The sequence below is a fragment of the Sinohyriopsis cumingii genome, chromosome 1 (assembly GCF_028554795.1).
Source record: "Sinohyriopsis cumingii isolate HCF-2022 chromosome 1, ASM2855479v2, whole genome shotgun sequence".
Lineage (NCBI taxonomy): Eukaryota > Metazoa > Mollusca > Bivalvia > Unionida > Unionidae > Sinohyriopsis > Sinohyriopsis cumingii.
Window position 1 is genome coordinate 34708410 of NC_142961.1, and position 17431 is coordinate 34725840.

Below are 17431 nucleotides of genomic sequence, written 5' to 3' on the forward strand. Positions count from 1 at the left end.
TTGTTATAATATTGTTATTTAATTTATTTCACTTTATTTCAGTTTTGTCACATGTGAACCAATTATGTGACTTAACTTCCTACAATACTCTGTGTATCTGAATGCGTGTCAGGATACAGTATTGTTGGAACATGATTCAATATAAGGTTTCCTCACTTACAACACATCACTCTTATGGGTTTACTGTAATTCAACTGTTTCTATGGATACCAGGATAAGTGCCAGATTTATGACTGACTAGGTGGCAATGTGACGACTATTACAGGATCTTATTAAATAATTTGCTAATGTAGATACGTACTGTGTCCAAAATGACCCGTATCTTGTAAGCCAGTCTTTGAAAGCATCTCTGAAGAAGTTCATGAATCTCAAGGTACAGCTGGAGTTCTCCCTGAGACAGCACTACTGCCAGACCATGGACACCCAATCCATAAGACCCTTTGGCACAGAAAACAAATGCTGGCACAATAATTTCTTTGTCAGTCAAATTGAAAAATTTAAAATCCACAAAACTACTGTCAACAGCACGACAAATCTCACTGCTAAGGACCTGTCCAGTAATACATCTCAAATCTGAAGAAGACAAGCTTGGAGCACCATCAATTGTCCACACATGGTGAATTCGTGGCCCCAGAATATTATCCCAGTGTACAAGCAGAACCGCCCTGAAAATGCTGTCAGGGACATCTTTAATTATAGACGTGGTAAAGTCTGAGCTGGGGCTGAGAGGTGTTCTGGCTGAATACATTCCGAATCCATCTGTTGATTTAAAAAATGGCTCACTAAATTGGATAACTCCCACATCCATATTACGAACCATTCCAGTGTTTATTTTTGAGCTTGACATAATGACATCGACACCAAAAGAAAATTCACTGAATCAAATTTATCACAGATATAATGATGAAATACTGTCACATGCAAATTGATAATTTTACATAAACTACAGCACTATAGCTTCAGCTATAATTGCATATCTTCTTTATGAAGAAATACTACGATTGACTTTTCTGTGCCATTTATTCATGAAAATCTTTCAATTTTAATATTTTTAAACTCATCTCAAATGTGTCTTTAAAATTTCTCACAGTACACTAAATAAATAAAAGACTATTATCCAGTTTGGAAGTTTTGGATCATTCATGTAATTCAGAGTCTGTCAACATCCTAAAATGTTTCTGAAATCTCTCTTCGTATAAATGGTTTGCACAACATAGTCGGCAAGAATCATGTTGACCATGACAAAACTAAAGGCTAGGATTGTTAATGATGTCATGATGTTCCAGGGTGGTGAGGTTGAATGCGCAAGACACAAAATAAACAAAAGACAACTGAGGACAATCAAGGAAAAGAAGATATAATTTATGAAAAGCAGAATAAATCCTTCCCTGTTCACAACAGGTGCAGCCCAGTCTGCTCGCATTTAGGCAAGTAAGATTATAATCTGAAACCTGATTTGACAACATATACATAAAAATATGTAAACTACATTCAAAACAGGATGATGACTTAAAAAATAGTTGTCAATTTAGTCTCCATGAAGTAGATTAGTCTAAGCACAAGATCCCATCCAGGTTCAAGTTTGATCGGAAGTCTTCACAGATCATTCTGAAGTAGAGAAACAGCATTGTTGTGTTCTTTCATTCCAAAGTCAGCTTAAATACTTTAGTTTCCTAAAGAAGAAAAAAAATACAAGAAATGTACAAGATTTTCGATGTAAATACAAGTTTACCTCTTCATACCATACCATGCTTTCCATACATCCACTCCATTCTTCATATCATTCCATTCTTTCCATACATCCACTCCATTCTTCATATCATTCCATTCTTTCCATACACCCATTCCATGCTTAATATCATTCCATACTTTCCATTCTTCATATTATTCCATTCTTTCCATACATCCATTCCATGCTTAATATCATTCCATACTTTCCATACATTCATTCCATGCTTAATATCATTCCATACTTTCCATTCTTCATATTATTCCATTCTTTCCATACATCCATTCCATGCTTAATATCATTCCATTCTTTCCATACATCCATTCCATGCTTAATATCATTCCATACTTTCCATTCTTCATATTATTCCATACTTTCCATACATCCAAATTCCATGCTTAATATTATTCCATACTTTCCATACAGCCACTCCATTCTTCATATCTTTCCATTCTTTCCATACATCCATTCCATGCTTAATATCATTCTATACTTTCCATTCTTCATATTATTCCATACTTTTCATACATATATTCCATTCTTATTATTCCATACTTTCCATTCTTCTTATTATTCCATGGTTTCCATACATACATTCCATTCGTCATATCATTCCATATTTCCATACAAACATATATTCCATTCTAGATATCATACCAAACTTTGCATACATCCATTCCATTCTTCATATCATTGCATACTTTCCATACATAAATGCATTCTTAATATCATTTCAAAATTTCCATACATCCACTCCATTCTTCTTATTGTTCCATACTTTTCCATTCTTGATATTATTCCATTCTTTCCATACATCCATTCCATACTTTCCATACAAACATTATATTCTTCATATAATTTCCTACTTTTAAACATCCACTCCATTCCTCATATCTTTCCATAATTTAAATACATGCATTCCATACATCCATTTCCTTGTTTATATCATTCCAAACTTTCCTCACATGTTATAGCTTTTATACCATGTTCCATCTTCAAATAAAAGTGTTGACTGAAAAAATGAATTTGACATATAATTTGGGACATCATCAGTAAAAAATAACTAAGTAAAGAATACATTTTAAAAAAAAAAACATTCAAATAGTTATACACAAGGGGTTTCAAAATAAGTAAATCAAACGACTTCATGAGCATGGCTTAACATTTCGTGTTTTCCCCTTATTTCCAAGGACCTAAAGACAACAGTTCTCTAATCATCCAATGACCATGCATCACAAAACTCTAATTTTATACTTGCATGGCTTTTCTTTTTTCACATTTGTATGATTCCTCAGTAAGCTGTTCCAAGTCAAATATTAGTCCTTCATGCCATGCAGTACAAAACAACAAAACCACAAAATACAAAGAATTATTCCTTTTTCAAATTACAAAACATGTATGCTAAAATATATCCAGAGAATTCCTTGTTAAGAAATTAGGGTCAATTTTACGAATTTAATCCATGCTTTCATAAAGTCTCATGAATGATGTACACTATGATGTACACTATGATGTCTGCTACTAGAAATGTATCGATTTACAGATTGTTAATATCATTTTTATTTCTTTTCTATTTATATATTTATTATGACTGCATGTTTGGGGATGGCTGTATCTATATTTGTTTTTTTGTATAGGTTATTTTCATTTGTTCAATAATTTATTCTTAAATAATCATTTTCATCTTGGTCTATTTTCTACCACTTTTACTGAACTTAAAAGCACATCCATTTAGCATTTGCTGATGAACACCTCCCTCAGGTAACAAATATGGTAACTTAAAAAAAATTTAATCATCTCTAATTAGGACTATTCATTTAAAAATCACAAGGTAGGAAAACTGACTCAAAAAAAGGTATTTCAACTATAGGATTTTAAAATAAATTAAAAAAGCTTCTTATACTTTTGGTGTTTACAAATTTTATTACAGTAAATAACAAAATAAGCTCCAAGCACACCTCCACATCAATACATTCTGGCTAATGTGACAGGGCAATTTTGTGTATTTGTTTAATCTAGGTTAAAAAAAATGTGAACTATTTCTTTTAAATCAAGTTTTCTGATCCTTTTTTAAATGTGTAATAATGAAATAAATACAAAGAGTATATTTTGTGCACACACAAATATATATTTAATAACTGTGATACACAATATTAGCAAGGTACTTGTTATCTGGCAATCATACAATGGGAAAAAAGGGGAAACTGAAAATACTGAAAATAATGTTACTACTGTATAAACAATTTTAAAAACAAAACTATCTTAGCAAGATTTTACACAGTAAACATGAGCATGTCAAAAAAACTAAAACAACCAAATTACGTTATATGCTATGCAAAGAAAGTCTTAACTTTACACCACATTACGTTTCTGTTATTTTTGTGTAATATATATTTAAAGACCATATCCTTTGTAAATTATGCATATCAAAGGCATATTTTGGGTGTTTTATTTAAACCTATGTATAAGTTGTAAATCATTATGGTCCATTATAGTACTGTCATACCCTCCAATTTGTTTGTACCACCTTACTAATTTTAACAAAAAAAAGCATTAAGGATATAAAAAATGCATAAAACTTAGTCATTTTATTCACTGATATATTATTTCTAAACTGTTGCCAAGGGGTCTGTCATGGTACAAAAATATGTAGAAATAATTTTGCAGTACATTCTATCATGATCAGAGTAACATGTGACCAGTAAGTCTGATGTGTGGGTTAGGCTGGCAATAAATTGCTGACTAAGGGATGGTATATATTCTGTTGGGGCATGAAATTAATTTTAATTACAGTCCATTTGATAAGGGTCAAACAGATGGAAGAGGCCATGTTAATGTAAGGTCAATAGCGGAAAAGGACAAGAGTTGAGAAGAACAAGAGAAAATTTTAGGAAACTTTGGCCATTTAAAACAGGTGTCATGAAATTATATTTTGCAGAATAGTTATCAATAAAGTGGCTACAAAGGATTATTTTGGCTTTGATTGGAGTGATAAACTTTTGGCAGTTAGAGAACGTAATCCTGACTGGATAAGCTAATCGAAATGGGGTGTATTCCCAGAAATTCCTTTTGCAAAACTAGTCATAGTTTCTAAAGCATGCCAGAATTCTGTGCCAAAAATCAATAAAAAGGATTCTTCTTGTTAAATTGTCTATGGGACATGTACTGTAGGAATTTCATGCATTACTCTGATATGCATTCAGAGAATTACTTTATCTGTCTTAAATAATTTGAATCATGTATGCTGAGAATTTATTTTTTTTAGCAAAGTAACATATTTAGGGAAAGGAGTGAAGTCCACTAATTCATTTGAGTAATTAAGTTGTGAATACTTTTCAACCAAGAATCAATGGTTCAAGCATTATAAATATGTGTCAACTGATACAGTTCAGCTGGTAATTTATAACCACAGTGGGGAATGATGGTTTATCTGAGGTCTAATTATGTCAGGTTCTCAACTACAAATGCAAGTAGTGACTAAAAAGATATTAATTTTCTCATAACAGGATGAGTGTGTTTCTGCTGGTGACCAGACTATAGCTTAGTTCTGTTGAATTACAACAGACTATATCTGACGTAAATGAGTAGGAATATTATAGATGCCAGGAGAAGAAAGAATCTGACACATATTTAGATTGGGATATTATTATTTTTTGCGGCCTAGTGGTTAAAGCATCTGACTCTGATGCAGGAGGTCACAGGTTCAAACCCCAGCCAAGTCATACCAAAGACTTATAAAGAAAGGTACTAACAGCTGCCTCTCAAGGCATTCAGCATTAATAGTGTTAACACTGGTTTGACCTGTGAAAGGACAATGTGAACTGGGTGGGACATCATGGGGCATGATGCCCCAATGCTAGACATCACTATGAACTGCCACACTGCCAACATTGTAGCGATATGACTGACATCTTTTTACAGCTACGTTAAAAATCCAATTCACACATACACATATATTTTTTTCTGAATTTAAAAATAGCTCCATACCTCTACTGCACAGTGGAAAAGAGAACAGTCAACAATCAAGACATTTGATGACCCAAAAAGGCTAAAGGATAGAGAAGGAAAATAAATAAGGCAATGGCAACATATCAACAACAGTGATTTGGAAAAGACCAGAAGCAACCAGGTGATGCTGATATGCTGGCAATATGAGTTTCAATCAATCACTCAATCATATGATGAAATCTGTTCCATCAGTGTAACATAATGGCTAATTGAATATCATATAAATTTTGTAACTCTGTTTCTAAGAGAAAGTATATCATTCAAATGTCATATTCAATTTCATTTTCTTTATGTAATTGCTATATTTTGTATATGGGGGCTCATGTTGTTCTAGCTATATCTCTGCGCAGATTGCTGCTGTTCCATCCATTAATTTCACATTTAATGTTATTATTTACTCAAAACAGGCAATAACACAATGGCTGATCATCTCCAAGATAACAATGATCAAACACATGACAAGTAGGGATTCATCCTAATCTCAGGCAGTATCCCTAACACTGTACAATTACTGGTGTTTCAGTGCAAACAGATGCTCTTGATATAAACAAGCAAACAGGCTGCAAGCAGTCAATTTCTGGTTTCTAGAATAGTCGTTTTTAGTAAAATCTGTCGTCAGTGTGCAATATTTGCAATGTCTAGTTGTAATGTCTAAAACAAATTGAGCCAAAAAATCTGAGTAACTCTTGTATACATGTGTTCAAAGTGATGTAAATCCAAAATGTATGCACTTACTGACATGGCATTTTTAAAGATTGTGAACTACAGCTGATCTGTTGCTTAAAATACAGACTGGCCCAAGCAAATATTGAGATTGTGCTGCGAAAAAACTCCCTTCTGATTTGAAACATCAACATGTTGAGAGTGTTGGGGACCCTATTGCAACAATCAGGTTTGAAATAATAAATCAATGAATGAATTCACAAAGTTTTGTGCATTTCTTATGTCCTTGATGCCATTTGTTTGTAAAACTGGTAAGGGTAAAATCAAACTGTGTGGTGTGAGAATATTAAATGAGGATGTCAGATAAAGTTAAGTAAACTGTCCATCCAGAGAAGTCAGTTCAAACTAGTCAGAAATACAGAACTCTATCTCTCTCTTGAAACAAATGTCCGCCATAGCAAAACTAATAACTAACTCAGTTTACTAATTCCCATCTGTAGAAAATCTCAGATCCATTTAAGAACTTCAATTCTGGGTTATGTTATATTGGATTTTGTTATTTGCTTTGTCAAATGCAAAACAATCCAGGGGCGATGAGGGTTCACAATACACATCCAAGTGTCAATATTAGTACCTCTACTTTGTGTATGTCGACCACGTCAAGGCTACATTTTCGCAAAAAAAAATCACCAAGACTAGAAACAACAACCCTTACTCTAGTCCTACAATGCAAGACAACATCAACCCTGATATTTATGTTTTTGGATCGCCCATAAATATAATTATCAGGGTCATGACATACATTGTAGGATTACCCTAGACCAACAAGTAGGTGTCCACTTCTGTCCAAGTCAAAAAAAAGAATTAAAAATGTGGTGACCTACTTGTTGGTCTAACCCTTTGACCTACTCGAGTTACAACTTAAAGTGCCCCATTATATTGAGAGAAAAAATTGGTAACATGCTTGTTTAAGCGTAAGCCTTCTCTGTTCATTAGTAAATAGGGTATGCGGAGAACTTACCCCATGGGTAACTCGCCCTGGGAGAACTCACGCCAGAGTGGTTGGCGAAGTCGCCCCAAAACTTGTCACCCAGATAACCTTTTTATAACAGAATTAAATCATCTTTTACGCGATTCATATTTAGAGAGATGATACTATAACCCTTTGGCTTATTGACGGTCATCGCCAATTCAGTTGATTTCGGGTTATAGAGGTCCATGCCATAAAGTCATCTCAGGATGACTTAGGTTATTAGTTGGAACCATTTCATATAAAAAACTGCCGATATCACATCATGCTTACACCCTCTCTATTTTTCCAAATAAAATGCATCAAATGATTTGAAGAGCAGAGCAAAAGGGACAGATAACACTTATTTTTCGTTATGTACAGAAGGGGAGTTGATCATACGGAAAAGTTGAAAAATTGCAAATTTTATAGATTTAATAAGTTATTAAGTTGAAGAAAAACAACAATAAATAAAGCCTTAACAACCATGTGGCGACATCTCAGAATTACTATATATGATCCTTGGGGCGACTTCTCCAGGCGAAGCGGGGCGACCTCTCCGACCACCATTGGGCGACTTCTCCTGACACCTGGGATGAGTCCTCCCAGAGCGAGTTCTCCATGGGGCGAGTTCTCTGCTATTCGCCTACATGTAAGACGATCACATAGTTATGTTTTAGTGCTACGCCCAAAACATAAACATCAGCGTCGAGGTCTTACATGTAGGACTAAGTAAAGTTTTAATTATTATAAATATAAAGCTTAATCGTACGCGCCTGAATAAAGTTCAGTGATATTTAAGGAAGTTACTTAGCCACCTCGCATCGAAGAACGGTGTCAAACTCCTTCTATTAGATTTACTTCCCCTGAAAAATGTATGAGGATAATGCTCGGGACAAAAGCATGGAGCCCGAGTTTTGTATTGCTGGATACAAAAAAAAAAAAATTATTTAACGTCGATGGTCTGGTTTGAATGAGTAAAGGTGGCACTCTAAAGTTTCTTATTTTGTAATGGGTTCAATTTTTAAAGAACAAGATTTGTCACCTGATTTTCTCACTGGTTATACTTGCTATTTAAAAATATGACTTTGAGAAGCTGATGAACTGTTAAAAGAACTTTTAATTCCTTTAAATTTGGCATATGATTGATGGGTGTAATATGTTTTATAGCGTTTACAGCTTGGCCTCTCTTCAGATGTGCATTTTAAAAACAAAACTGCATTTTAAAAACAAAACCTCCATGACTTTGTTTTTCATGCTATCATTACTTCTTCTCCTGTGCCAATGTTCTGGTTAGGAACCATCATCCCCTTTGTTAACGTTCGACATGACTTTTTTTCTATGTCCTCTTTTGTCTTCTCCTTTTCCACTTAGTGTCTTTGCAGCTGTCAGGGCAGGACCAGGTAAATTGTTGCGGGGGGGGGGGACAGGGGCAAAATTTAAATAGGTCCCTGACTTTCCTCGAAAGGTCATAAAGAAAAATACTGTTTGTGTTTTTATTTAAAGTGTGCATAATATCCAAAAAACATGCGCAAGAATAACACGATGATCAAATTTTAAGGTAGAAGTGAATGTGTGGGTTTTTTTTGGGGGGGGTGCAGACACCCTGGATTCCACCACCCCACCCCACCACCCGATCTGGCACCACCCCACCCCACCACCCAATCTAGCCCTGGCTGTCCTAGATAGAAAAGATCCTCTTGTCTATTTTTAAAGATTCATATTCTACCTTTAAAATCACTTCTGACAAACGTGATTTTCAGAGTATTGTCAAATTCTCCAAACAAGACGATGTTCAGTGTCTTCAAAAGAGCCAGTACAAACAGATGTAGGCCTGATTGTATTGGCTGGAAATGTCTTACAGTGCTGCATTGGCCTGTATTGAAGTCAAATCCTCAGAAATCACGTCCTCTTGAATAATAATTGTACGAAATTCTGTGTCAATTGATATTTCCTAATTTTTATGAAGCTTAAAATAGAAAAGTAAGTAAATTTTCTGTGCACAGTTAAGTTAAAAGGGCCTGGTACACACATGACTTCTGTCTTAGACATGCTAAATTGTTGGAAGTCAAGTGCCACTGATTGGGATACAAAGTTCCGTTGAAGGCTGCATTAGTAATGATCAATAAGTAAACGTTTTGGCAGTTCACCTATAAAATATGATCTTCGAATGGTGAATGTTCGACTCGCATCCACTTAAAGAATACTTGGCTGTCATTCTCCTTTGCCTTTGAGATTGACTTTAATGTCATTTCCCAGTTTAAGTAAGACTTCCACACGTAAGGTCTGGTTTCTTCAATATTCATTTTGTTAGCATTAGCTATCAAAAGGAACATAGTGTTACTTCGATTTAGTCTCAGACGTTCATCCACACCATTCAACAAATACTTGTCTTGCAGTCACGTGTGCAGGTGTAAAAAAATTCATCTTTTCAAACTACGCCCACATTTCATTTTCTTTTAGTGGTCTATAAATCTAACATTGTAAAAATCATCATTTGCAGTCAAAACTGGGTGTTCAAAGAATCCAAAGTGTCAGGTTTCGACAACACTAAAGAATCCATGTTAACGTTCTGAACTTGCTTCTTCAACATGAAGAGATTCTCCAGGTAAGCTGGTTAAAGGTACATGACCATGCTGACTAGTTTGTTATATAACTTCCACTTCACTAAATAAAGAAAGCATGAAAATGTTAACGAGGCTACTCTAGCAGCGGTGCCTGGATTGCTACTGTCTGTTTTGTGAACTTCATCCTTCAAATATGTAAAAGTAACTGTCATTCAGATAGATGCATTGTTCGGTTTGTCCTTTGATTTCAAATTTGATATGTTCAAAGGTAATCAAAGACGACATGGGATGAAATTCTACACATTGGAAATACTGCATCCTCACCATAGTTGGTCTTCGAGGCATGACATGTAATTCTGACATGTAAAATTAAAAAGAATCAGTATTCAAAAATATCTTATGCTCTGATTGCTGTTTTTCATTTCTTACTTAGAGCGTGTTTGTGGGATTTTAAAAGCTTTTGAAGTCTATTCCTGCTTTTTCCTTTTGATGTCTTTTTCTGCCTTGTCCTTGTTGTGGTAACAAAGAATTTAGAATCATTGATTTTGTTAGGAGTGTCAAGCATCTCAGAGACCCTAGAGTTCTTTTTCAGTTTTCATTTTCAATCATCGAATTGTTAAGTCTGTGTGTTGATCCCAACCATCATCATCATTTTCTTCTTCATCTTCTTCTTCTCTCTATCTCTCTCTGAATACATCTCAAAATGTGTCAGAACTGTTGACCTCTTAATATACATTCATGTAATAGGGAGAACACGCCCTCAAGAATGCCTAAAAATAAACCACAACAGACCAAAAGCGTCTGTCCACAAAATATGGAAAACTGCAAAAGTAACTCCTATTCACAAATCTGGTTCTAAGGATGATGCTGATAACTTATACCGACCAATCTCAATACTACCAAACTTGTCAAAATTGATTGAAAAACATGCCCATGACTCATTTATGTCATATTTAACTAAACACTTGCTGTTACACCCTAATCAATCCTGTGAAACTGCCTTGATCTCCCTAACTGATAAATGGCTTCAAGCACTTGACCAAGGTAGAATAATAGGATCTGTATTCAGGAAAGCTTTTGACATGGGGGATCATGAAATCCTTTTGAAGAAACTGAAAATCTACCAATGTGATGAAAGAACAATTAGATGGTTTACTTCATACTTAAGTGAGAGAACACAACATGTTTACATAAATAATGTTCTGTCTGAACCTGGCAATTAGATATGGAGTACCAAAAGGCTCAATTCTAGGTCCATTACTATTCATTTTATTTATTAATGACCTACCACTTTCACTAAGAGACTCAATATCATCTACATATCTTTATGCAGATGACACAACATTGTCAGACATCCAAAACACAAAGCATGAACTCAAAATTTCTGTACAGAATGCCCTAAACAAACTGGAAAAATGGTGCACATGCAATGGCATGGTGGTAAATACTGGTAAAACTACATTAATTATCTCAACACCGCAGAAAAGGACAAATCAAGATAGTGATGAACTATGACATGGAAGGATAAAAATTTGCAAATGGTCTGTCATGATAGACTACTTGGTGTTCTGGTAGATAATAACCTGTTATGGACTGAACCATCAAACATATCAGTAAAAAAGTCAATGGTAAGACATTTTCTCCATGAAAGGCACAGAAAACTATTTTATGACAGTTACATACAACACTATTTAGACTATTGTAATACATTATGGGGTAATTCAAATGATAAAAACATAGCAAAGCTGGCACAGCTTCAAAAAAGAGCATTAAGACTTATATCAATCCAGAAAGAAAGAAAGGAAAATTTAGCTGATAGGTTAAAAATATTACCTATTAAAGACAGAATCTGTTTGAGAAAAGCCAAGTTAATGTACAGGATATCCCATAATAGTGCTCCTGAATATTTACAATGACTATTCCAGTATAGGCTACCTGGTAATACTCCCCACATGTGATCCATGTCTACCAAACATTATAAAATTTCCAAACCAAATAAGGAGTTATTTAAAAGAAAGTTCCAATACTCTGGAACTCTGCTCTGGAATAGTATTCTAGTTGAGATTAGAAATGCCCACTCTATTTCCTTTTTCCAAACCCAATATATCCAGTGGCTTCAGAGATGCAGCTAAAATAAATAAATTCCTTTGTATGAGGGCCTCAAGGTAGATTAGTTCTTAGCTAATTTTGTTACCCTCTTTAAATAATGTCATTATTATTATTATTATTATTATTATTATTATTAAATTCCTTTAGAAGGTCACAATTTACATTACCTGAGAAAAACATTGGCAAAATTGAAGTTAATCTACGTGGACATTTTTAGATGTTGTAGTCAACCTTAAAGTGTAATCCATTACTGTGACACTGGTTGAAAACAAAACATTTGCAGAGCCGTGTCATCTGTAATATATATATTTATATATTCAAGCATAGAGCTAACTAAATTGGCTGCTTCTTTGTGCTCAAAATATCAGCCTGAATTAGTCTAAAGTATGCTATCTTTAGCAGTTATTAAAAAATGAAAAATGAATTTTGCCTAAGACAATAACAGCTTCTGAAAGTCAATGAATGAATTACCATATATATGGTTTTATATGACAGCTGTGTGCTTAGATCATGTACAGTTTCCACAAGTACAATATCCAAAGAAATTTCAACCGCAGTACATGAAAGTGACATATAGATATCCCAACATTCTCTCCATGTGTGCATGCTGCAAATGTAAACATCTTCACCATACACCTGTCACTCTCTTAGAAGTTTATATCTGTTGAACACCGGTTTAAGTGTTTATTTGAAAGACATATTGAATTAACACATTATGGGGTACTGGGAAACAGATTGTTGTGGACTACTATTTTTTTTACAGGTATGTGATCCATATTTCCATTCATGTCATTAATGACATAAATGGATTTAAAACACCAAGTATTATTGACATCTATAGATTTGATTACACGATGATAAACATAGCATAAGTTTTAAATTAATTTGTGAAAACTTCCACTCTGTGCTATAAATGTTTGTATTTCACAATGGACTTGTTTTTATTGTCGTATGCTATATATCGATATACACTGTATCTAGTTTGGTTTGTTGATGTTTCCAAATTGCAACTCCAGCTTACCGACAATAAGTCACACCTTACAGGCAAATTTAATTCGCAAATTACATCTCTTAGAGCATTGAGTTAGGGCTCTTCCTCCTGACTAATGCCAAATAAAAATCTAAAGGGGTCTCAATTATTATTATTATTATTATTATTATTATTAATATTATTATTATTATTATTATTATTATTATTATTATTATTATTATTATCAGCAGCCAAGAAGTTTTGGTATTTATAGTCTTGATCAAAGAAATCAATCTAAAGCTAGCCATGCCTATTCACAACCTATGATGAATTACTTATCAAATGATATACAAAACTTGCAACATACAAAACTAAAACAATATTGGGGCTTGCTTTAATTTAGGTACATTTTGACCTGAGTAGGTTTTTAACTGCTTCTCAACTCGATACCTATTTAGGTCACACAGTACTACTGATATGGAAAAATGGGAACCAGCCTGGAAATAGGTGAACATAAAATAGAGTATATAGTATATGGGTTTGGCAGACCAGGATTGGTTAATAATGTAAGTTATGTTTTAGGAAAAAGAATCTTTTGAGAGCTTATCCTAGTTGTAAGTGAAAAAATAGAGACATTGTTTTATTGATGGAATTTCAGTCCTTTAATAGTCTTGAGTTTGGAAAACTCATTGCTAAAATTAGCACCTGACTCTTTGGTGCGGAATTGAAGGCACATGTTTCAAACACATGCAGGTCCAGAAAATGCCATGGCTCATATCCTTTCCTCTACACAGAAGATGACACCCAGGTTTCATCTATACTGACAAATATAGGTTTGATCATGAGCACTCAACTTTTAAGTTATTGAATTTTGAATATCATGGTATTTGGATAGGATTACAATGCGAACTGAAGGACACATGGTACTAATTATACGGAGGAACTGTGAACCAGTCTTGAAATGGGTGAAGAAATAATAGAGTATTTACAGGTTTGGTGGGCCATAATTGGTTAATAATGGAAATTAAAATTTTCATAAAAATATCTTTTGAGAGCTTATCCTATATGTAATTTTAAAAAAATATAGACAAATTTCTACTGATGCAATTTTAGCATTCTTACAGGCTTGACTCAGGAGTACTCAATACTGAAAGTAGCACCTAATTCATTTGGCGCAGAATCAATAACATGTATTTCATGCACATGTATGTAAACAAAATGCCGTGGGTCATATGGTGTTCTCCACACATAAGCTTGCACCAAGGTTAGATGTGCATGAGAATTATAGGTCTCATCATCAGCACCCAGAAATTTTAAGTTATTGAATTTTCAATATGATGGTGTTTCCATATGTTTACTATTGGAGTTGAATTAGTACTGTGTGTCCTATATGTGACCTATACCATAATAGGAGCTTATTGTTTCCATGGTTACCATGTGCATCCAGAGTATCATTTTGGTGGTTTCTGCATATGACAATCATAATGGAGTCTTTATTCCATGGTTTGCCTGTGATTTTGAAGAAAAATTCTATACAAAAGACAGATGGGGATGGTTTTATACACTGGAGACTGGAAGTAGATAGCTCTGGCCATGGGGAAAAGAGCATAGTATGGCCTGATGGCAGAATTTCATATGATGGTGCCCACAGATTGGCCTATATGGTTAAATACCATTTAACACATGCAACAATTCCCCAAAAAGGGGTGGGGGAAGATTTTATATGTAAGCCACTTATGTCACAATCACTTATGTATCAATACTGATCATTTAACTTTAGAGACACACTCAGCAGATCAAAGCATAGAACATTGTAAAAATAAGGACTGTGCATAAAACTGCACATGCTGCATTACCTCAACCTGTAAATTGCATTATTATGTGTCGAGTCACATTGAATATCAATTATTATATCTGTCTTATTTCTTATCCTAAAATTAAACTCCTTGACACCTATTATATGTTCAGCATGTTTCTCATATTGGTACATTAAATTTTTGGGCAAACAGTATTGGAACTTTTCTGCATCCCTTTTGTTGAGGGAGCAGGGAGGGACATTTTCACTGAAAATAATAGTTTTCAACCCTGCATTCCCAATATAAGTCTACAAAAGTCCTATCTGTATTGCATTATTTACACAGGCAGTTTTTCTTCCCCAACCTCTCTTATACAGTTGAAACATTCTTGATGTATAACTGCATGGTGAACACACTGCTCTCTCCCACCACACCAGATCTCTTTTTTCTTCACGTACTAAGTCCCATGATAGAAAACCTTTATAGTCAGGGTGTTGCAAATGGTGCTCTCAGAACACATTATTCCAAATCTCAGCATTTCTTTCCTGTGTGCACTAACTGATATGTGTTTTGTTCACCATATATGTTGTTGTGAATAAATGAAAACAAGCTTCATGTCAGAAATATTTTTTCATATTTGAAACAAAAGCTATTTATAAAGCCAACATTGCTCTGCACTTACTATCAAGTAATAGTAAGGAATCATTTAGCTGTAAATTAGAGCTTGCTATTTGGTTTGCCAAATCAAGGTGTATTATCTCCCCTTTGACTGTAATTGAGTGATTGCAAGGTTTGCTTTGTTTCTCTTTTGTTCAATAATGTATGCATTTTATTCAGCTTTATATTAAAAAGTAAGTAGTTTAACACTGCTTATAGTGGAAAGTAGCCACAGTAATGATTTTGAGACTTTTTCCTAACTTTTTATAAGTTTTCGGTAAATGTAGGTATAGATTTATGTATTAGTCAACTTTAATATGCAATTCAATTATATTACTTAAATTTAACAAGTAGCTTATGCAGTGACAAGTTTTATCAATGTCTGCATATTGCATAGAAACATGGACTTGTCTTGGCATAGCAAAGTTTTTCACACATTTCTCCACCTCCAGCATACTTAATAGCTTGAGGCATAATAGTTTGTGCATAAACTTTCTGTCTCCGACATCAATGTCAGCATTATAGGAACTTTGGATAGCTTTTTAAAATTTGTCTCTTGTTGTTCTTATGTAACATACCTCATGCTGATGTGTCTTTTGGGTTGATACACATTTTCCCCCTTGTTGTGGGGAACATTACCAGGTTTGATGAAATTACTCTGTCTATTCTTTGCTTCCTCACCCTTCCCCATAGTTTTATACTAAAAAGTAGCACTATGTTAGTTAATTATTCAGTATAATAAAGCTTATGGAACTTTTCTTTGTCTTTTATACCTTTTTATTAAGATTTGGGGGTGATGAATCACATGTGATGATAGTTTAAATAAGTTTGGAATGTCAGCATCTCTTGATGCTTCATGGGTGTGTGTATTTGTTTTAGTCACAAAACGGCAATGGCCTCTTATCATTTTGACCTGTCATGTGGCACACTTATTTGTTTTGTTTGATTGATGTGAAATGGGATGCACTACATCTTATTTCTGTGAGTCAGCAAGAAAAGAAATGCAATTTTGAAATTTAAAACATTTAAAACTTGTCTTATAGCCAATGAGAGATGAAAATACAATGCGTCATGTAATTTGATACCCTGTGATGTCATACTTGCTGATGTCAGTATGCTTGTGCTTCTTTTGTGTAGCATGCATGCCATAGAAAGATAAAATGAAGATACAAAGGCAGAAAACAATTTTTTTAATAACAAGAATAAGCCACTAATAAGTACAATACAACACAGCAACATGTAATGTGGATGCAATTTAACTATAGACATTGGTATCACATAAAATGCTATTGCACTATTATCCATGCACAAGCATGGCCAATTTCTTTCTTACAATTATGCTCCAATATCAAGGAAGAAAATACAACTTTTTCTAAAAAATTTAAATCTGGTTATAGGACACACAGTACTAATTATACGGAAGAACTGTGAACCAGTGTAGAAATGGGTAAGAAATAATAGAGTATTTACGGGTTTGGTGGGCCATAATTGGTTAATAATGGAAATTAAAATTTTCATAAAAATATCTTTTGAGAGCTTATCCTATATGTAATTTTTAAAAAATATAGACAAATTTCTACTGATGCAATTTTAGCATTCTTACTCAATACTGAAAGTAGCACCTAATTCATTTGGCGCAGAATCAATAACATGTATTTCATGCACATGTATGTAAACAAAATGCCGTGGGTCATATGGTGTTCTCCACACATAAGCTTGTACCAAGGTTAGATGTGCATGAGAATTATAGGTCTCATCATCAGCACCCAGAAATTTTAAGTTATTGAATTTTCAGTATGATGGTGTTTCCATATGTTTACTGTTGGAGTTGAATTAGTACCGTGTGTTCTGAATTAGTACCGTGAGTCCTTTAAGTGCTTTCAATCACAACCTGGTACCATGTCCTACTATGAAGATCAGCAC

At 34.1% G+C, this 17431-nt stretch overlaps 1 protein-coding gene across 5 annotated transcripts in view; it reads right to left on the minus strand.

Annotated features, from left to right (window-relative positions):
• Positions 1–8266, minus strand: part of LOC149806683 (guanine nucleotide exchange factor C9orf72-like) — a 43523-nt gene extending 35257 nt beyond the window's left edge. Inside the window, exons 1-2 of one of the 5 annotated variants that reach the window (XM_089956495.1) lie at positions 8228–8266; positions 302–1673 (exon numbers count right to left, since the gene is read on the minus strand). In XM_089956495.1, coding sequence (XP_089812621.1) covers positions 302–847 — 546 coding nt within the window. In that variant the 5' untranslated portion in view covers positions 848–1673; positions 8228–8266. The other 4 variants (XM_089956486.1, XM_089956500.1, XM_089956509.1 and 1 more) reach the window with 4 other exon arrangements.
• Between the last annotated feature and the right edge of the window lie 9165 nt (positions 8267–17431).